The 22,252-nt window shown below is 40.1% G+C and overlaps 1 protein-coding gene across 2 annotated transcripts in view; it reads left to right on the top strand.

The window, feature by feature from the left end:
- Nucleotides 1-22,252, top strand: part of FMNL2 (formin like 2) — a 313,130-nt gene that overhangs the window by 164,599 nt on the left and 126,279 nt on the right. For both annotated transcript variants that reach the window (XM_080799312.1, XM_080799313.1), the window contains exon 2: nucleotides 13,763-13,846. In XM_080799312.1, the coding sequence (XP_080655438.1) occupies nucleotides 13,763-13,846 (84 nt within the window). The remainder of the gene's footprint in view (nucleotides 1-13,762; nucleotides 13,847-22,252) is intronic.

Raw genomic sequence — 22,252 nt, 5'->3', positions numbered from 1 at the left:
CACACTTCGAGCTGGCAAGCTCTTTGGATGGAGGTTACTGGATAAATTGTATTGCGTAATCCCTCAGGTCCTTAGGACTTGAGCTTGAGGTTTAATATACACTAGGATGAATGGGTTCATGGGAGTTGGGTTTGGTTTATTTCTTGAGCGAGGAGACTTGAGTTGTTACAGAAGGTAAGAATACAAAGATTAAATGGATGCTGTAGTATTTTGGCATTTTCCCCAACACTGAAAGCTCTCTTGGAGAAGCGTAACACTGCTTTGGAGGAAACAGAAAAGTGTCTACATCCAGAACACACCAAGTGAGTGTACTGGGTTCAGCAGCCCAGGGTCATGTCCCCCAGGCCTACTGTTGTGGTTTACTCAGCTGAGGAGCACAGGGAATCAATCTAGTCAGATTCCATATCCCCCATCCCAACCCTTTCCTCATCTCACTCTTGCTTGCACGCTTTGTTGTTTCTTTTCCTGTATACAGCTCAGCCTAGCACTTAAAGTTAAATGGAGTGCGCACCCTAGGGCCTCCTTCCCCCAAATTTGTTGTCTTCAAATGTAGGTATTTGCTTTCCCTGGAAGGTGTTCTCTTTTACTGCTTTGCTAGATGCATGAAGTGTGAATGGGACCGTGCTTCCTCATTTTAGACCCAATTTATGTCGTCCTTGTAGGTAGCACCTTATGCCTAGAACATACCACTGGAGTGTGAGAATATAAAAACTGGGATAATTCAAATGACATAGATTTTCTTTCATATGAACCTTAATATTCTCCTAGAGAGAAACAACAAAGATTGAAAACCCACACCCCGAGAAAGGGGTATCTCTTACCAAGGTGTCTCAGGGTTCATGTTTCTACCACATGGTTTAGTTCAGCTGTTTAATAATCTGTTATGTGATGTCATTGTTGTGCATCGCATGGGTAAAAATCCAAGTTACTGTGTTACGGAACATCGGAAGGGTTGGTTTTCCCGGTATTGCTTTGCTGTTTACTGAACTCCTGAGTGTTTATTAAATGTCTGATCCGTCTATACATGTTCCAAATATTGTAGAAGAGATCAGAGTATGTCAGGGAACGTTGCCTGGGGTGGGAGATAAAGCTTACATGTGTGAAATGGTGGAACAACACACAGGATCATTTGGTCCCCAGCACAAGTGCTATGCAGATATACAAAAAAGGGCAACTCTAGGTGTGGTGTGTGGAGGACCTGGGACTTAGATGGAGTCGTAGATTTTGGTGGAGAAATAAGGAGAGGGATTATAGGAGGAGCAGATTCGGTCCAGGTTGGAAGATGAGAGAATGTATATTCTGGACCTTTAAAAAAAAATAAATAAATAAAAATATATAAAAAATATAACAAATTAAGTAAATTTAATAATTTTAGTAATTTTAATTTAATGACTTTAATAAATGAAGTGAATATATTTAAATATATTTAATATATTTATTATATAATAATATATAATATATATTAATAATATATTAATATATTAAATATATTTAAATAATTTATTATTTATTTAAATATTAATATATTTAAATATATATTTTAAACTTTAGGTGATTGAAATACATGTTGCTGTTAGTATTTGTATAATATTTAATAACAACCTCAAAATAAATCATAGCTAAATTTGATGCTTCTCTTGTAGCCCTAATCAAGAACTTGGCAGTGTTGTAAGGACAGGAAGATAAATCTGTATAATAGAATATGACCAGTGGTCCCCTCCAAGGGATTTTGAGGTTGTTGAATAATTTTATTCTTAATGCCAGTTATTTTGGGAATTCTTCAGTGTTTGTGACATCTTAAGCAGTTAAGTGATTTTAAAAAATTAAATATATAAAAGTGTCACTTTTAGACACCATGTGTGAATTAACTTGCTGATGGTTGTTACCATAAAAATACCAGCAGCATTGAAATTGTGCTTTTTTCTTAGTTTAAAATCAGAAAAATCGTTTAGTAATAAATAAGGGCATTCATATAATTATGCAACAATAAAGTAAAGGCTGTTTTTGTGCACATATTTTAATTGTGTATTAAAATCTTCAAATTGGTTATCTAGGTTTTATGTTCTTTTTCAACTTTATAGCAGGGTTTTTTTTGTTTTTTGTTTTTTGTTTTTAAAGATTTTATGTAATTTGACAGAGAGAGATAGCAAGAGCACAAGCACAAGCAGGGGGAGTGGGAGAGGAGAAGTAGGCTTCCTGCTGAGCAGGGAGCCCTGTGTGACATGGGGCTCGATTCCAGGATCCTGAGATCATGACCTGAGCTGAAGACAGACCCTTAACCGATTTAACCGATTGAGCCACCCAGGGCCCCCTAGCAGGGTTTTTGAATTAACTGACAGGTAGTAAGCTGTACCGAAGTAGTGCTTTTTAATGCCAGGATGTTGTATGCATAGAAACAGAAGTTTACTTGATGGTCTTTTCCACAACCGTGAGGGTCAAAAAAGTAAGCAGTAGGTTAATGGAAGAGAAAACCAGGTGCAGAACCATGCAGATGTATCACGCGTCAGAAGACCTCCCATCTGGGACCTCTCAGCCTTCCTGCCTGGCTTGGCTGGGCCTGTCTGTCGCCACTGTGGGCTCTTGGACCAAAGTCCAAGACTGACCAGCGTTACGTCGCAGTGAAAGCGAAGTTTTGCCAGTGTTCATGTGTTTGTGTGGATGGCGTAGAGTTTTATTTCATACCATGTCTTCATCAGAACTGGTGGGTTTATTTTTAGATTTTTCAGTAATTTAATATTAGGATATTGTCTAGTTCCCTAAGGTTTTCCATTTTCTTCTGTAATTCAATTACATTCTGGCTTTTATCAATTTGAAGTACGGCATATGAAATGGAAACCATGCCTCTCACCATTGGCAGTGAAAAGCAGATATGAAAATTTTGGAATTTGGTGCTGTGGGAAGAGGGAGGCCGTGCATTGGGGGGAGCCAAAGTATTGTCAGCCAGAGTATTAGTTTTCTACTGTTTCCATAACAAATTACTATGAACTTAGTCATGCAAAATAATTCAGTTTAATTATCTTATGGTTGTGTAGGTTAGAAGTCTGACAGGAGCGTTACTACATGAAAATCAGGGCTTCAGTGGGAAAGGCTTCTAGAAGCTCTAGGGGAGAATCCGTTTCTTTGCCTTAATCAGCTTCTAGAGGCTGCCTGCATTCCTTGGCTTGTGGCCTCCTTTTTCCATCTTTAAAGCCAGCATTGGCTGGTGAAGTCCTTCTCACATTGTGTCACTCTGATTTCTTCCCTCTGACTCTCTTCTGCCTTACTTACCCACTTTTTTTTTTTTTTTAATACTTTTTCCTTATTGTGGTAAAATATCCACACCATGAAGTGTACCATTTTTAAGTGTCTTATTCTGGTAGCATGAAGCAAATTCACTGTCCTGCAACCACCACCACTGCTTTCTCCTAAAATTCTTTGTCACCTCTAATGTCTGTACCCATTAAGCAATAACCCCTATTCCCCATTTTCCCTAGCCAGGTAATTTGTAATCTGTTTTCTGTTTTTGTTTGTTTGTTGCTGTGAGTTAGCCTTTTCTAGATATTTTGTTTTGGTAGAATCAGATAATACTTGCTCCTTAGTGACTGACTTCTTTTACCCAAACATTTTCAGGGTTCACACATGTTATAGTATGAGTCAGAGCTTCATTCCTTTTTATGGCTGAACAATATTCTGTTGTATGTATATAACAAATTTTGTTTATCCATTCACATTTCGGTGGACACCTGGTTTCTTTCTGCTTTTGGCTGTTGTGAATGATGTTATCTTCATACTGGTAGCCAGGTATCTGGTGAGTCTGTTTTTGATTCTTTTGTATACATAACTTGTGGGATCAACCGCTAATTCTGTTTAAATTTTTTGAGAGTTATCACAGTGTTTTCCACAGTGGCTGTATATTACATTTCCAGCAGCAATGTACAGGGATTCTGATTTCTCCACATCGTCAACAACAAATATTTTCCATTTTTAAAATTCTTCCGCTTGAAAGACTCTTGTGACTACATCAGTTTATCTAGGGTGGTGTGGGATAATCTCACAATCTCAACATTGTTAACCCAAACATATCTGCAGATAACATCTTCATATATAAGGGAACCGTCACAGGTTCTTGGGTTTAGCGTGAGGACATTTTTGGGAGCCATTATCCTGTCTGTGAACATGAACCTGCCCCAAATCATAGCTTTTTACACATGAGAAACTATATATTTCAGGCTGTAATGTTTGGTCTCTGTTGTGGTAGAAATCCTCATCTTTATGTTGACAGCATAATTTTTCACCTGTTGTCTCAGGAGATGTGATGTTAGTTGAGCATTAACTTGAATTATTTCCCTCCTTTGAAAGGGCTTGACTATGAAACCAGGTTCAGTAGTCTTTTTCAGAGTAATTGGGAAGGGGAGAGGGAGACAAACAATGACCCTAATGATTTAAGAAGGAAAGTTAAGGAATGTTGCTGGGAAAGTGTTGGGAGAGGAGGAGGCCAGGGCTTCAGGGGAATTGGGCAAGGTGAAAAAATATGCTTGTTTCAGGTCAGCAGGTGATAGAGATCATATTTTTAGGGCTTGATTGTTGTGGAAACTAGCTATCAGATGTGTTATAATTAAAGTTTGATATCTCCAATTCTCAAAATGTTTTTGCTCTAAAGAATCCTATGTCATGAAGGTTGATGTTTATCAGTGAAATAAGAACCCTTTCTCCAGATTTTGATTCATTTTGGTCTGTGCCAGCAAGCTCAGCCCTTGAACACAGTTGCCCTTATGTTGCCAAGTGGCTTCCCATGAAATAGGTTTTTAGCATCTTAAGTGTGGTCTGTTGTGTAATTCCCCCATCCCAGTACACAAGAGTGTGCAGGTAGACCAAGCTCTTGGCACAGTAGTTGGCATACAATCGATGAAGAATCATTTGAATTCGAGAATGTGTCCAGGAATCAGACATCAGGCTTCTAATGACAGATAGGATGTTTGAAAGAAGTTGAGTATTTCTTTCCATTATTCCCTTCAGGTTTGAATATGACTAGAATCTGTACTTCAGGAGTTGGCATGATGGCCTGAGGAGGGATGTGTGGTTTTTTTTGTCATCTATTGGGTGTGGAATCACTTAAACCTAGTGATCTGGGGAATAGCAGATAGATGAAAACTTGGTCTAGACTGCTATAGTTATGTCCTTCTATTCAGTAGGTAAGATGGGCTCTCCCACCCAGCCTTACCCATATTGACAATAATGGCCCTGGAATTAAATATAAATTATATGTGCGCGTGCACACACACACACACAGAGTCAACACTTGTTTATTCCCATTTACAAAGGGCAGTGAAAGTGTGACTCATTTAAAGGAGTTACATGAGAATTTGGGAAGCTTTTTGTTTTAGTTGGTCTTTATTGGTAAAGATAGGTAATTTTCTAGAGATTCATGATTTTGGAAATAAAATGAGTTCTATGAGTACAAAGCCCCATGTCAAGACGAGTAGTGGAGAGAATGGCAAGTGCTGGTACTTAACTGTGATACAAGAAAACCTGTATAGTTGGGAAACCATTGAAGCTTACAAAAGTAGAAGAGCATAATAGACCTTCAATCATTATTAATTCAATCATATTCCTTACAATGTTGATAATAATAAGAGTAATGATATCTACTATATATGAGTAATGACTGTGTGCAGGATTTTCTGCTAAATACATGCATTATTTGATTTGCTTTTCTCAAATACACATCATGTGTGTTCACTCATATTCTCTCACACACACACACACACACACACACACACACACCATAAATGAAAGGGGGCTTCCTTTCATAATAATGGAAAAAGAGTAGTAGTCACATTGGCCTGGATTCTTGGTTCTAGTACTGGTAATAACTACTTATGATGAATGTGGATCTTGCCTTCAGTTTTTTGAGTCTGTTTGGGCACCTATAAAGGACAGAAGAGGACTAAAAATCTTACCAGCTTCTCTTCTGGGTCTGTACTTTTTGATTAAAAGATGTTGTGCAAGACTCACTTGTATTTAGTCCAATCCTTAAAAGAAAATCTTCTAAGAAAACCGGTGTAACTAAAATTTGAATGGGATGTTAGAGGTAGGTCTTATTGTCAGGGTTCCCCAGAAAGGACAGCTTTCCAGTCAGATTTTATTTTGAAGGTGTAACTAGATCGGGGAGGAGGCTGATTGCTCCTGTCGTAGGCTTTACTGTCTGCAGCGAATGATATTAATACTCTCAGTGATTAAATAAAAATAAAGTGACAGTGAACGATGTCTGACTGAGGATTCGTTGTGGAGACTGGCTGACTGCCTGAGTCCCGTGCCAGAAAACCAGCTGAATATATTTGAGCAGCATCCTCTGGACTAGGAAGGTATTGAAACTCAGGCTGTCAGGTTGTTGCTGGGAACTAGAAGGAAATGGTTTGAAGGTTAGTTGAACAGAAGGGTGGGCCATGGATTGAATTGGCAGCCCCTCTCTGCTGCCCTAGGTGTAGGAATTTTAAAATGAACTCATGGGAGAATTGGTACCTTACTCAGTATTAGGTGATGAACAGAGGAGAAATCCTTTATCCTTTGCGATTTGAGGACCCCAAAGGCTGGCTTTTTCTGGAAATCTCTTTGGCTGAGGAATTGCCACTGGCTGTCAAGTAAATCTGAAATTCTGTGGTTTGGTGGCCAGGACCTGGCCGTGCTAATTTGGTCTCACACTACCTGCTCCTTACTCTCTGGTTTATTCTGTAGAGCGCAAAATCCTCTGCCTTTTCCTACATTCATACTTAGCTCTGTTCACACTTTCCCAAAGTACATTACACCCAAAGTAATGAGAATAAGCTCTAATGTACTGAGTGTCTTCCATGTACTTACTTTGTGCCATGTGCATTATCCAATTTAATTTTTCTCAGACCCTGTCAAGCAGGTAGTATCATTATTACGATTGTCACCCTTCTCATCATGATCATCACTGTCCTTTCCATTTTACAAGTGAGGAAACTGAGGCTTTAGTTTAGGTAATTGACCCAAGATTATAGTTTAATATTATAGATTATAGATTAATGAGTAGTAGTAGAGTTGAGATTGCAACCTGGGTGGCCCTTCTCCAAACCCCAAATATTAAAAACCATACGATGCCACTAAATGCCATTCTTTACTGCCCTCCTCACACATCCAAGCCCAGTCCATAGCATTTCCTTTAACAAAACAGTAAGAGGTAATGGCTTCCTCTCTGAGGTTTGATTATGTTCTGTAGTCAGTTCTGTTTTGTACTGGTGTACTCAACTTCTTGCCTTGTGCTTCATTGAAGTCTGAGCTTACCTCATATTTGTATCTCCTCCTTCATTTGGTTTTTATTGGCGCATATTAAGTGTAAGAGTACCTGACTATCTACAGATATGATCCAGTAACTTGTTTTTTTTTCTTTGTGGGGGGTGGTTCAAGTTCATATTTATAAAGACATTGAAGATTTGTGTTAAAAATACCAGTATTTTGACTGAAAAATATTATTAGCTTAAATAATACGCATTTTCCTCTTACCTTGCATGGTAACGATCAAGTCTCTGGTTACTGAAGTAGAACCCTTGGATTGCTTTCCTCAGACAGGTTGTTTTGTAGAAACACTGCCGCTTAAGTGTCAGCGGAAGAGGATGATCATACAGACCACTCTTGAGTCCTGGCTTTGTCACCTATCTCATGCAGGGAAGAGTTACTTAACCTCCTTGTCCTTCAGTTTTCTTCTCTGTTAAACAGCGATGATAATACCTACTTGTCAGGATTACAAAGCAGATTGAATTGGCTAATGCATGCGGAGAGCCTAAGGGCCCGAGACCTATCAGCCCATCAGTGAATGGTACATCTTGTTGTTTTTGACCCTTTGCTTTGATTCTGACCTTCCATTTTAAATTACATTTACTGGCTTCTTCACTTCTGGACTGTTCATTTTCATTTATTTTTTGATTCAAGTTGTGTGGCCCATGATGACCAATAATAAGTGGTAGAGTCGGGGTTGGAATCCAGCTATTCCAGCTCCAGAGCCCAACTCATGAATCCCTGCCCCATAACGCCTTATTCAATTCTAGTCCACCCTGCGCTGCCCAATCATCTATTGTAATCCATCCCTTTCATTTTTTAAAAAATATTTTATTTATTTATTTATTTGACAGAGATCACAAGTAGGCAGAGAGGCAGGCAGAGAGAGAGAGGAGGAAACAGGCTCCCTGCTGATCAGAGAGCCCGACGTGGGTATTGGATGTGGGGCTCGATCCCAGGACCCTGGGATCATGACCTGAGCCGAAGGCAGAGGCTTTAACCCACTGAGCCACCCAGACACCCCTTTCCCTTTCCTTTTTGGAGCAAAAGGTAATGGCTCTGCAGAGGGGGAAGTGAGGAGTTGTTGTTTGGGTATTGAGTTTCGGTATTGTAAGATGAGTTTTAGGGATCAACACTAAATATAGCTAACATCTCTGAACAGTGCATTTAAACATGTGGTTGGAAGGGCCAATTTTGTAGTGTGTGTGTTTACTGCAAATTAAAAAAAGTAATGGCTCCTCCTTTTGAGTTCCCGTGAAACTTCTGTACCTTTATCAGTGAAGAACTCTTGAAGATTGTCAGAGCTGTTTCTCTTGTGATAGGCTTTTCCTTGCTTCCTTAAGTGACCCTGCTTGTGAAGTCCATGTCTTTTCTCTTTAGTACACAGGTGGTTATGGAATAAAAGAGTTTCTGTGGTTGAATCTGGTGACTTAATACTTGGAAGCTTTAATTTAGAGATTATGAGAACAAAGGTGTATTATGGTTACATAAGGTGTACTTAATAGGGCTCACTTTCACTACTGTGCATCTGCATATCACCGTGGGTTTCTCAACATGAGTCTCAAGGATATCAGAGAGAAAGAAGGATATCCTGCAATTTTCATTGCTCCCATGAAACTAGGGTAAGAGCTGATGTCGAAAAGTTGTATTCCTAGGACACGAGTTTTATTTGGTTCCTTCATTCTGCTCTGTGTTGTGTATAATATTCTGTCAGTATACTTTCAGATGTATAGACCATCACTGATTCTTTTTCACCATAATTAATGTCTCCAGAAACTTGCATATTCCATTGTATTTACCTTTGATTTTTCAAAAAGTTTTAAGATGGAAAACCCATTTAAAAACAATATAAAATAGTGGAGTTAAGCAGAAACCAGAATCTAGACCATTAATATAACTACAACTTGGGGTAGATTAATTGTTATAGTTGACACTGATCTGAATTTACTGGCAATAAGAACAAAACAAAATGAAGTTCTGGTTCTGTGATTTATTATATGTGGCAGAAGAATGCCCTAAGACATCATTTTTCTTTTTAGGGAATTGTTGCTAGTGTTGACCTTGAAGATTCTTTCCCCCATGAATTCTTGTTTGCAAAATTTCTAATGATTAATAGACATTATCTTTGGGGTTTTATAATAAACAATACTCTTTAGTGTATAGGCTTTGATAGCTGAAGTCTAAACCCTGAATCAATGAAGATATTTCCAGATTGAATAATCTTACTGAACTAGTTTGCTTATCTTTTATTCAACAACCTGCATAGTGTTTACTATTTGCCATATACTGTGCTAGACAAGGGGTTAGTGGAAGAAATTATCCTTGAAGCCCTTAGTCCAGTGGGGAATTTAGGCGGGCAAACAGGTTTACTGTGTGAGTTGCTATAATGGAGACAAGTATATCATGCCTTTGGAGCCCGAGAGGGTATGTCGTCTTGGAAGAGTTGGGGGAGGGTTCTTATGATACATGATATTTGAGCTGATTCTTGACCATTTGCCTGGTTGAAAGGAAGGAAAGAGACCAGAATGCTCTTAGATGCTCTGATTTATTTTAGCTACTAACTTGTACAATCTAGAAATAAATCACTAACATCCACTAAACTTTTCAACTCAAATATCCCATGTCCTCAGTGGATGTTTGGCATGGACGAGTGTAGCAGTTTTATCACTGAATCCACTCCTGTTCCTGTAGTGCAAATATTCTGGCTCGTGGTCAAAGCCCAGTAACTAGAGGATGGATTGATGGATGCAGGGAAGGAGAGGAGAGCCTTATGTCACAGATACCACAAAGTATGGATGAGGTTGAGTTGTCGCTGTGTGAGAAAGGCTTGGAGGTTGATTTACATTTCTGTCAAATGGAAGAGCAATCCATTTTCATAGGCAGCAAAGGGACCTGGAGATAAAGCCAGTGTTTTCCTCCGAAAATAGCTTGGACTCCTAGGAATTACCTGCACAGACTTTTAGCTAGGACTCCAGAGTCCTGCCCTATGCAATACAAAAGGACCGAGTTTACGCTAAAAAAGTTTTAAAGGCAGTTATTACCAGTTAATCACAAGGTCCCTGGACCCTCCCCAGCCTCTGTGGAGTGTCTGCTTTTAAACAGAGCTCCTGCTTCTTGGTCCCCGTGGAATTACTAAGATGTGCAGTGTATGCCTGAGCAGCTCTGAGGCCTGACCCGTGGAAGGGGTTATTTCAGATGGCTGGTGAATGATTACCAAGTGCAGTATTCGTTTTGACATGTTGGTGCTGAGCATCTTCTCCAGACAATGACTAGTCAGTGAGCTCAAAAACACTTCTTAGGACTCTTCTCATTCAGAACGGTGCAGACCTTTTTCTCGACCTTCAGAATCATGTTGTCTACCTGCCTGCTTCGCCATTCTTCAGGATGTCTGAGTTATCTCAGACCTAAAAAGGGTCACTTAGACACTTTGTCACCTCCCCCAGATCTGTGCTGCCTTTCACAGTGTGCTCCTTTCATTAAATGGATAATCATTTATCTAGTGACTCAGGATAGAAGGATAATATTAATTTGTGATGTCTTCCCTCAGTCCTTAAATGTAACCAGAAATTTCTGTTAATATTTTTAACATCTATCCACCTTCCTTCATTTGTTGTGTCATTGGCCCTGTGCAAGCCGCCATCATTCATTGGAGCCACTGGCCTTGCTGCTTCCACTTTGGCTGTTTCTAATCAGATCTCCACATATACTCAGGGTAGTCTTTGTGAAATATAATTTGGTTTTGTCCTCTCATGCTGACGGAGCCTTCAATGGCCTGCTGTTACATTGTAGGGAACGATAAAAGGTGTTTACCCTGGCCTACATGGCTGGGTGTGATACAGCCTTAACTTAACTCTCCAGCTTGATCTTTCCCTCATTCCCTCTCTTTTACTTTATCTCTACCCAGGATGACTGTCTTTTGGGTTTTTGATTTGCCGAGCTGTTTCCGGACTTAGCATCTTTTCACGGTTTCCTCTCTTCAGTATGCTGTTGTCCACTCCTGCCCTGGCTCAGTCCTTCTCATTTTTGGTGCTCTTCTTGTTACTTTTTCCTAAAGGGTCTTTCTGGATTGTCCATTCAAAAGTTGCCCTCTGATCATCTCTATCAAGACTTACCAGAGTTGAAGATGAGCTCATTTCACTTGCATCTGCCCCACCATGATGTGATGCTGGGGCGGGACCGTATCTCTTTGGTTCCCTGCTGTGCTGTGTTGAACAGAGCTTGTGCAAAGGTGGTGGTTCATAGTTGTTGAATGAAATACTGCTTCTTAAAAGTAAAAGTTGATCTAGGTGGAACGGCAGTAACAGGGCTTGCATCTAACTCCTGCAGGAGTGTTTGTAGACTGATTCCACACAAGTGCCTAGTAGATACTCACAGAAAGTCAGTTACTGCCGTTTTGCCTAGCACCCCCAACCCCCGAAGAAGGGGGTGGAATTTTTAGCGTTTGTTTTGGGGACCCTAACAGATGAAGTTTAGATTGTGTTCTGTTCCTGGAAAGCTGTCCAACTTTGAGCCAGTTAACCAAGTTCTCCCAGGTCTCCTTTCCCCTACATAAATTGAGGAAAATTACATCTCATGAGCGTATTACGAAGATTTACGTGAGATTATGTGAAGTGCTTCATACAGTGCTTGACACCTTAGAAGAGTTCAGGCTTTATTTTTTCTTACTCCCTTTATATCTCAAGAGATTAATAAGGACTCAGAAAAACTCATTTAACTTACCTCATAATCTTACTGTTTTTATTTAATGCATAATCACACCCAAGAGCATTAACATGGAGGTCAAAATCAGTTTAGGAGGAAATAATCCATCTCTAGGGTACAAATAAGCAGTGATGGACTGGTTATTTAATGGTCAATAACATTGGTTTCCCTTAGAAAGATAGCTGTGGAATTCTCCTTTTTGCCTTATCTCAGGGATGGTTGTTTAACATTGTAAAATTGTAATTACAAATAAATGCAAGTAGTTACTTTTCTTTCTAGTTCAAGTAGATATTCTATGGAGATAAGTGATATTAGATTTTTAGATATTTCCCCCATTTTAGATATTTCGAGAAGCCTCGGCAATATCATTGAAAGCTCTAGAATCCAATGCTGTTCAGCTTATATTATCAGCTTTGGAGACAATTAAAAATTTTAATATTCTGAAGGCAGGTTGTTAGATTCAAATGGATTAGATTCAAATTAGTAGGTGGTCTGTGACCACCGCCTCCTTAGGGAATACCACTCTGGATGCTAAATTGAGTTTAAAGGGAGATGCTTGAGTTACATCTATCAAATGTATCAAAGGTTAATTCTCTGCCATTAAGTTAGAATAGCTCACCCATCCTTGCCTCTATTAAATTTATTTCACTGGATGATATGAGACCGTAATTGTGGCCAATAGAATTGTTTCTCTACAGGCCATATCTTTTAGAGAGCTAGGGGCTCTAGCATTAATAGTCAAAGACCTTTGGATTTGTCTACCCAAATATTGACCCAGGTAGGGATCTTTGTAGTTTATTTAGGGATAGCTATGATTTAGAGCATTGATACAAGGGAGTAGATAGTGCAGTTAATAGACATTGACCCCTTAGCTCAGTTTAGAGCATGGAAACTTTAGGGAGGCCAAGGGAATGCCTATGAATTCCTTCTGGGGCTCTTTCACTCTGCCCTGTTCTGTGGCCAAAGATCTCACCTCACACCCAAGCCAAGTATCTTGAAAAAGTGTATATAATTGGTCATTTGGGACATTGGGCTAAAAACATGGAAATGTACGTGGGCGCAGATCCACAAACAATACTATGGTGGGTGTGCCATATTGACAGAGGGAGGTTTATAGGAGTTCGGACGTCTAGACATCTCCTTGAGCTCATGGTCTACTTCTTACTGCAAACCCACCTTCATAAACGATATAGCTAAACTGAGAATTATGGTCGCTAAATGTTAACGTATTTCCGGTAGGAGTACTTTTCATCTCCATAGAGGTGACTAAAACCACTTCCACTTTTTTCTTTTTCTTTTTTTTTTTTTATTAAAATTTTTTTTTTCTAAGGTGTTCTTTTATTTAAAATTATTTGTCAAAGTAAACATTGATGTTGTCTCTCAAAGGTCCTGGTTATTGGGTTTTCCTTTGGTGTTTTGTGTTCTGTGTCTGGTGGGGCTGAAGTGCTTTAAAGAGAAATTGGGGATATACACTCTCAACTGAGTAGAATGGGATCCTGCTCTTCAGTGAAAACATAGTGCATTACCTTTGGTGAAATGCAAGTCTGATAGTTCAAAGCAGACCATCTCAGATGTCCCTGCATAAGACTTCAGAGCTTCTCTAGCCTCATTAAACTGATTTGATGTTTAAGTGACTTCTGTAGGGCATTTGGGTTTAATTAGATGCTAGGAATTGCAAAGAAGTCCTAAAGAACCACTGTAGTATTCTTTGGTCTGCCTGTGAGTTAGCTCCCCATTAGCAGCCTATTGTGGAATGTGACATATCTCTTTCCTTTTCTTTTTACAGAATGCTATGAACCTACCCCCGGACAAAGCCAGGTTACTGCGACAGTATGATAATGAGAAAAAGTGGGAACTGATTTGTGATCAGGTAAGACACTGTGATGCTTTATCAAGAAATAATGAACGGAATGAATCCCACCTGGTCGTGGTGGATAATCTTTTTAATGTGCTGTTGGATCCTGTTTGCTAGGATCTTGTTGAGAATCTTAGCATCCATATTCATCAGTGATATTGGTCTGAAATTCTCCTTTTTGGTGTGGTCTTTGCCTGGTTTGGGGATTAGGGTAATGCTGGCTTCATAAAAAGAGTCTGGAAGTTTTCCTTCTGCTTCAATTTTTTGAAACAGCTTCAGGAGAATAGGTGTTACTTCTTCTTTGAAAGTTTGGTAGAATTCCCCAGGGAATCCATCAGGTCCTGGGCTCTTGTTTTTTGGGAGGCTTTTGATCACTGCTTCAATCTTGTTACTAGATATCGGTCTATTCAGGTTGTCAATTTCTTCCTGGTTCAATTCTGGGAGTTTATAGTTTTCATCATCACTAGCCATTAGGGAGATTCAAATTAAAACCACATTGAGATACCACCTTATACCAGTTAGAATGGCCAAAATTAGCAAGACAGGAAACAACATGTGTTGGAGAGGATGTGGAGAAAGGGGAACCCTCTTACACTGTTGGTGGGAATGCAAGTTGGTGCAGCCACTTTGGAGAACAGTGTGGAGATTCCTCAAGAAGTTAAAAATACGGGGGGTGGGAGGTTGGGGGAACCAGGTGGTGGGTATTAGGGAGGGCACGGATTGCATGGAGCACTGGGTGTGGTGAAAAAACAGTGAATACTGTTACGCTGAAAAGAAATAAAAAATTAAAAATAATTAAAAATAGAGCTTCCCTATGACCCTGCAATTGCACTACTGGGTATTTACCCCAAAGATACAAATGTAGTGATCCGAAGGGGCATGTGCACCTGAATGTTTATAGCAGCAATGGCCACAGTCGCCAAACTGTGGAAAGAACCAAGATGCCCTTCAACGGACGAACGGATAAGGAAGATGTGGTCCATATACACTATGGAGTATTATGCCTCCATCAGAAAGGATGAATACCCAACTTTTGTAGCAACATGGATGGGACTGGAAGAGATTATGCTGAGTGAAATAAGTCAAGCAGAGAGAGTCAATTATCATATGGTTTCACTTATTTGTGGCGCATAACAAATAGCATGGAGGACATGGGGAGATGGAGAGGAGAAGGGAGTTGAGGGAAATTGGAAGGGGAGGTGAACCATGAGAGACTATGGACTCTGAAAAACAACCTGAGGGTTTTGAAGGGGCTGGGGGTGGGAGGTTGGGGGAACCAGGTGGTGGGTATTAGGGAGGGCACATATTGCATGGAGCACTGGGTGTGGTGCAAAAACAATGAATACTGTTAGGCTGAAAAGAAATTTAAAAAAAAGAAAAAAGAAAAAAAAATGTACCAAAGATGAAACAGAGTCAAGAATTTATACAAGTTATTTATGCCTCAATAAATTGGTTTAGTTCTTCTAAAAAAGAAAAAAAAAAGAAATAACGGAGAGAATCGGATTTCCTCCCTAAATATAGTAGACTTTTTCCAGGATACCTATGCATGGATTTCTGTTTTGTGACTCTTTGCCTTCCTGTTTCTTAGGACCAAAGGTAAAGCTAGAAAGTGACTTCTTTTATTTGTGCATTATTTTAATTCTCTCCTTTATTTTCAAGCATTTAGTTATTAGATCTTCTGGGAAATCTGGTCAGGTGGGCAAACCAAATTCATATCTGCTTTTTTGTTTTTGTTTTTTTGAGAGAGTTTGGGGTCAGGGGAGGGTTCTGTGCCCAGGATGGAGCCTGGCATGGGGCTCGATCCCATGACCCTGCGATCATGACTCGAGCTGTAATCAATAGTCGGACGCTTAGCTTAGCCGACTGAGCCACTTAGGGACCCCTGTTTTTCTAATTTACATAGCAGTTTATGCTCTTGAATAATGTGCGTCCTCTAGTTTAATTGGCTTTCCTATCCGTGTTTATTGTTGTAATTCCTGGAGTGAGGTGAATTGTTTAAAAGAAACATCACTTGGGCTGATGAATTATTTCAGATTTTAGCAAGTCTTAAGATGTTTTCTTTTCTTTCTTTCTTTCTTTCTTTCTTTCTTTTTTTTTTTTTTTTTAAGATTTTATTTATTTGTCAGAGAGAGAGCACAAGCAGGGGGAGCAGCAGGCAGAGCAGGCAGAGGGAGAAGCAGGCTTCCCGCTGATCAGGGAGCCTGATGTGGGACTCCATCCCAGCACCCTGGGATCATGACCTGAGTTGAAGGCAGACGCTGAACCGACTAAGCCACCCAGGCGTCCCCAGATGTTTTCGTTTTATCATTAACTCATACAAACTCCGATTCTTCAGAAAGATATAAAATAAAAAGTGAAATTCCGCATTTTGGTTCTGTCTGCTCTTCACATTCTCCACCTTAGAGGTCCACTGGTAAGACTTCGAAGTATTGCCTTTCAGCTTTTAAAATGTTGTCTTAACAAAAAATTTCGTCTTAAAAAATCAAAATACATGAACGTACACAGCCTCTGTCTGCGTCTAGGTACATTGGTCATTTCCACCTGTTCTTTCAAATGGTATGTAGTATTCCATGGGACTGATAGTCATTTCTTTGGCACTTTGCCGCAGGTTGGTATGGGCTCGTTGCTGTCATTCTAAGGGTCAGTGTGTAGCTAACGGGCTCTGTATGTTAGCATTGCATGTTGGGCCATGAGCTTCAGGGTGCTTGTGTCTCCCCCCCCGCTCACCACCCGGAACATTTCTGGGGAGTGTTCTAATTCCTCCGAACACAGCTCCCTTGGGCTCCTTCTGTGGGGAGAAGGAGGGGGGACAGTGTCTATCAGAGAAGCTGGAGGGATTTTTTTTATTGCCCACAGGTAGAGCTATTACCCTAAGAAATACATGCCCGCAGTTGACACGGAGCTTCTAAAGCATTCATTGTGTATGGTTTCTCCTTAGCTTCTGAACTCAAACAGTGATGAAATGATGGTAAAAATCCTCTCCTCCTTCTCATGCTATATTTGAGTATCAAGAGTAGATAGAAACTGAAGAGGGAGCTTATTGCTTATATGACCATGATGCAAAAGAGTAAAAATTTTGCTGACACCTAGACTCTACTTCCTTGAGAGTTAATTTTTCATGAGTATTGTCTAAACCTGTTATTGTGAGGAAAAATGATTTTACAGTGATGATGAACAAAGATGATAGGGATAATTAATATAAAGGAAAGGTAACTGCACAAATGAGGGAGGTCCAACGGGGGCCAAAATTCTGGTATGACAGGTTATGACAATAATGCAGGCAGAGGAAAGCAGCTTTAGTGGCCATTTTGTTAGCCTGGTGAGGAAGAGCTGAACCTTCTCCCTCAGACCTGCGGGATTCACTGGCCATCAGGCCGCTCTGCTCCTTTTTAGCTTTATTGAGTTGTTAATTTTTGCCTCTCTAGTAGCCAGAAAGGGCAGATTGCTGCTGATGGAGGATTTCTAACCGCTGTACTCTCCTCTCAACCCAACAGTGTCTTCATAGGGTTGATGGTAGGTCGAGCGGATCTTGGGACTGGGAGAGGAACAATCATCTAATTATGTTTCTGACTTTCAGATCCGAAGTTCAGCTTGTTATTGCCCTTAAACGATAACGTACCACGACATGGAGAATTTAGCTACTTATCTGTTCCTTTCTGGCAGGTAGTTACTTCAACATATGTCGAAAGCTCCAGGCTAGAGCTCCGTCAGTTTGAAGGTATCCTTGGGTGATTTGTTAATAAGAGTGACAAATAATCACTATTACCATACTAAGTAGATTTCCTTAATAAGAACTTCATGTTGAATTTTCAAAACAGTCCCTTGTGTTCATATCCCCATTTGACAGATGGATAAAGTCATTGTGAAGATGACAGAGCTGTTCAGTGATTAAGTGGCCTATATAGCATAATGGCGGAAAATAGGCCCATGCTGGGAGCTGGATGCTTACACACTGCTCTCGGCTCCCTCCCCGACCAAGTGCTCAAGTGTGGGAATGCGCTACTAGAAACAAACAGAAAATACAGGTTGTCTCTGTTTCTCTGGCTTGCAGTCTGTTAGGCTTTCCTGAGAGGGAGAAGGCCGGGAGCTGTATCTTAGGCACTAAGCCTCGCCTGCCCGCATTGTCACTGTGGTGAACTGCCATGTTTGATGAACCCGTAGTCAGTTCGAGAACTGTAGCCAGCAGAAAACTGGACTTTTGTCACATATGGGAGACCCATTGGTGTGTCACACACATAAATACCATTTCTTACCTGTGTATTTGTGGGAGGAAATGTAAAAAGCTGTGAGCTGAAGTATTCATAGTCTACTATTCATATGGTAAGCATAACATATTGGCACTTACTGATGGAATGTTTATCTTGTTATCTTCATGGACCACGTCATATATTTGGTACCTAACCTATATCCGTCTATGGTACCTAACTTGATAGCTTCTCAAAATGTATTTGCTTTTAAAATTCCAATTATATGAAATATCCCAAATAGGAAAATCCATTAAGAAAGTAGATTGGTGGGGTGCCTGGGTGGCTCAGTGGGTTAAAGCCGCTGCCTTCGGCTGGGGTCATGATCGAGCTCTCTGCTCAGCAGGGAGCCTGCTTCCTCCCTTCTCTCTCCGCTTGCCTCTCTGCCTACTTGTGATCTGTCTGTCAAATAAATAAATAAAATCTTAAAAAAAAAAAGTAGATTAGTGGTTGCTGTGAACAGGGGGGAGGGGGGAAATGACTGTTAATGAGTATGCATGGTCTTTGTTTTGTTTTTGTTTTTTTGTTTTGGCCTGATGGAAATTACATCAGATAACTTAGTGCTGGGAATTAAAGAGTGGTGATAGTTGCATGGCCTTGTGAATAAAATAAAATTGTACACCTCTTTCAGAATGTGAATTTTGTGGCATAGGAGTTATATCTCAAAAGTTGCTTTTGCAACAACCAGAGATAGGTTAAAAAGAGAGGAGGAGAATTTAAGAGAAGTAACAGTGTTTGTATGGATCTTTTTGGATCCCAATATGAACAAACTATAAAAAGACTTTTTTTTTTTTTTTAGAAAACTGGAGAAATTGAAATTAGCAGATGATTCTAAGGAATTATTGACTTGGTTAGGTTTGGTTTTTGGAATTGTGGTTGTATAAGAATTTTTTTAAAAAAATTTTATTATTTTTTTATGTTCAATTAGCCAACATATAGTACCTCATTAGAATCTGTCTTTATTTTTAAAGCAATGTGTACTGACATAGGGATAGACTATGACTGGAATTTGCTGTAAAATACTTCATCAAAGGAAAATAAAGAATAGATAAAGGAATTGTGGAGAATCTTGATGATTGTCGAATCTTGCCAGTGGGATATGTTGGGGTCTATTATAGTATAATCTCAACTTTTGTGTATTTTTGAAAATTTACAATATAAAATTAAAAAATAAAGTATTTGCTATGTAATCTTCATTTTTTTCCTCAGCTGTAAAATGTAGTTAATACGAACATTTTAAAGGGATGCCTGGCTGACTCAGTGGTAGAGCATGAGACTCATAATCTCAGGGTCCTGAGTTCAAGCCCCACGTTGGGTGTGGAGCCTACTTAAACAAACAAACAAAAAACCAAAGTAAAACTATAACATTTTGAAATTATTTTGAGGATTGGAGGCAATATTATGTAAAGTTCATGGACTAACATATAGTAGGTGTTTCATAAGTGGTGTGGCTGCTTCTGTTGCTCCTTAGGGGCCCAGATATTAAATATTTATTTTTTGTTATTTCTTGTTTTTTATTATTGTGTTCAGTTAGCCCATGGAATGGTAGAAGATATTTGCAAATGATATTACAGATAAAGGGCTGATATCCAAGATCTATAAAGAACTTACCAAACTCAACACCCAAAAATGGATAATCCAGTGAAGAAATGGGCCGAAGACATGAACAGACACTTCTCCAAAGGAGACATACAAATGGCTACTAGATGTTAAATATTGGTACCATTATTTTATCATCAACTTGTCCTCAAAAGACTCAAGGAAATTTACTATACTGAATCCATCATCATATTTTACCTAAATATACTTGATGGTTTGAATGCATGTTGTATGATACTGTCAGAAAAAGCCATTGCTATATATTTTCTCCCTCCCTCCCTCCCTCCCTTCGGATTTTGAGAGAGCATGAGAGCACAGGTTGAGGAGGAGGGTGTAAGAAGTTGGGGGAAGTAAAACTGTCCACTGAGCAGGGAGCCTGATGTGGGGCTCAGTCCCAGGACCCTGGGATCATGAGCTGAGCCGAAGGCAGACGCTTAACCGACTGGCCACCTAGGTGGCCCAAGCCACATCTATAGATTTTCAATCCAGGAAAATACCAAGGCAAACCTTGTATCTTATTTGTGAAGTCTTAAAATGATGACCGTGATGTGTTGTCATTGATTTCTGACACATAAGACACTCCCTGGTCCTGATGCTTTGTGCCCAAACACTATATGGAATCCAAATATTAATATTCTTTTTAAGCAAATAGTGCAGATACATTATCACCATAAGATACATAGTATAGGCAAAACCCTCAAGGTGCACAAAGTGAAATTGGAATATTGCAGAAATTTAATTCCAGAAGAAGTATGTGATCAAGAATATTGGAGGCCTTCTGGAGAAATTATTTCAGGTTTCAGTTCCAGTGAAAAATTGTCCTGCGGACAGTATGAATCACAGACCTGGTCATGTTTCTCCTTTTTTTCCTTTGCTGCTAGGCTGCTCAGAGCCACATTTGTGGTCTGCCCTTACCAAGTGCACAGCACCTAAGGGGCATGTGTTTGGTTTCCCGGCCTCATCCATGACTTCATCTCCTCTCTGCTGGCCATGTTTTCCCTCCATGCTGATTTCCTCACTTAAAAACAATCTTGTAAGAGGTCCTAGACGTTCACCAGTTACCTTTGTGAACCAGATGAACATAAAATAATATGTTGGGATTACCAGTGAACAAAATTATTTTTGTGCTGATGACTTGACAGATTTTCTCTATGCTGTGGGCATCGCACAGATTGGTGCATTGAACATAATGTTTTTCTCTAAAGATGCAAAGATGGAGGGTCCAAATAAGACGGTTCATCATGGAGTAGCCTCGGAAAGACAACTGCGTTGGATACAATTTGTCAGCCTTCTTATACTTTCATATGGTTAATCTGTCACTTTGTTTTACAAGTATTGAAATATGTTCCCCCGACTCAAGTGAGTTACCCGTGGGCACGGGCCTTGCCTCATTTGTGTAGCCCCAGTACCAAGCTTAGTGCCTGAAACCTAAGCAGTGCTTACTGGAAGTCTGTTGAGAGAGAGAAAGAAGGGCTGAATGCTGTGTTCGGGAGAAGGTGGAGAAGGAAGAGGAGGCAGAAGAGAGAAGCAGCTAAGGCAAGAGGTGGCCTGGAAGTAGAGGTTTGCTGTTTCTTTCTTTTCTAGATTTTTAAAATTTATTTTGGAGAGAGTGAAAGGATGAGCACGAGGGGCAGAGGGAGAGAGAAACTCAAGCAGACTCTACACTCAATGTGGAGCCCAATGTGGGGCTTGATCTCACAACTCTGAGATCATGACCCCAGCCGAAGCCAAGAGTTGGCCGCTCAGCCGGGTGTGCCACCCAGGCACCCCATAGCTTTGCGGTTTCTTTATCCTTTGCACCTTCCTCTGTTTGTTGGTGTAATTTGCTTGTGATAAGTGAAACTAAATATCACCGCTTGATCCTGGGAGCTCCTTTAAGGTGGGAAGGGTGCCTGCTGTAGGTTCAGAGGCATCTCTTTGGGCTCTTCTGCAATGAGACTCTGTTTCCACCTACCCATGGTCAACTGAAAATCCAGTTCTTTGGCTAATTCTAGGGGAAAAATAAACATTTTTTTAAAGAGCTTAAATCCCAAAGACTTTCTGGAGTAACGATTCTGATGATGTCCCTTAGTCCTTTCGTAGGTGACTGCATGTATATAAAGTTGACCTGAGCTTCTAGCGTATCTCAGTAGTTAAAGTAACCTGGGAGAGCTGACCCCGGTCCAGGTAGGGCTACAGAAGCCACAGGAGGAGAGGCTTCCTTCTGGGTTTTGGGCAGTGTGAGGTGCATTCCAGAGAACTTGTTTATTGGAGTAACTGGACTTCAAATTGAGGGCTCTGTGGGGACACTGAGGCAGGTTTTTAATAGAATGAGGTGACCATATGAGAATAAAAAGCTGGAAATGTTAGGTTGCTCTGACAACTGCAGATGAAACCCAGAAGCTGGGTAGCGATTAGGGTTCTTTCAGTGGACGCTACACCTGTGCAGAGAGAAAAAGCCTTGATCTCCCCCCTCCATTCCTGAATTTTCGGTGCTCCCTAAATGCAGACCCTGGGCTGCATTCTTTTGGCTTTGGGGTCCTGGCTGCTTTCCATAAGCTTAGCATAAAGGCTGCATTTCAGGAACTTTAGAATCTTA

The sequence above is a fragment of the Martes martes genome (assembly GCF_963455335.1).
Source record: "Martes martes genome assembly, chromosome: 3".
Classification (NCBI taxonomy): Eukaryota; Metazoa; Chordata; class Mammalia; order Carnivora; family Mustelidae; genus Martes; species Martes martes.
This window is presented reverse-complemented; position numbering and strand designations above follow the sequence as displayed.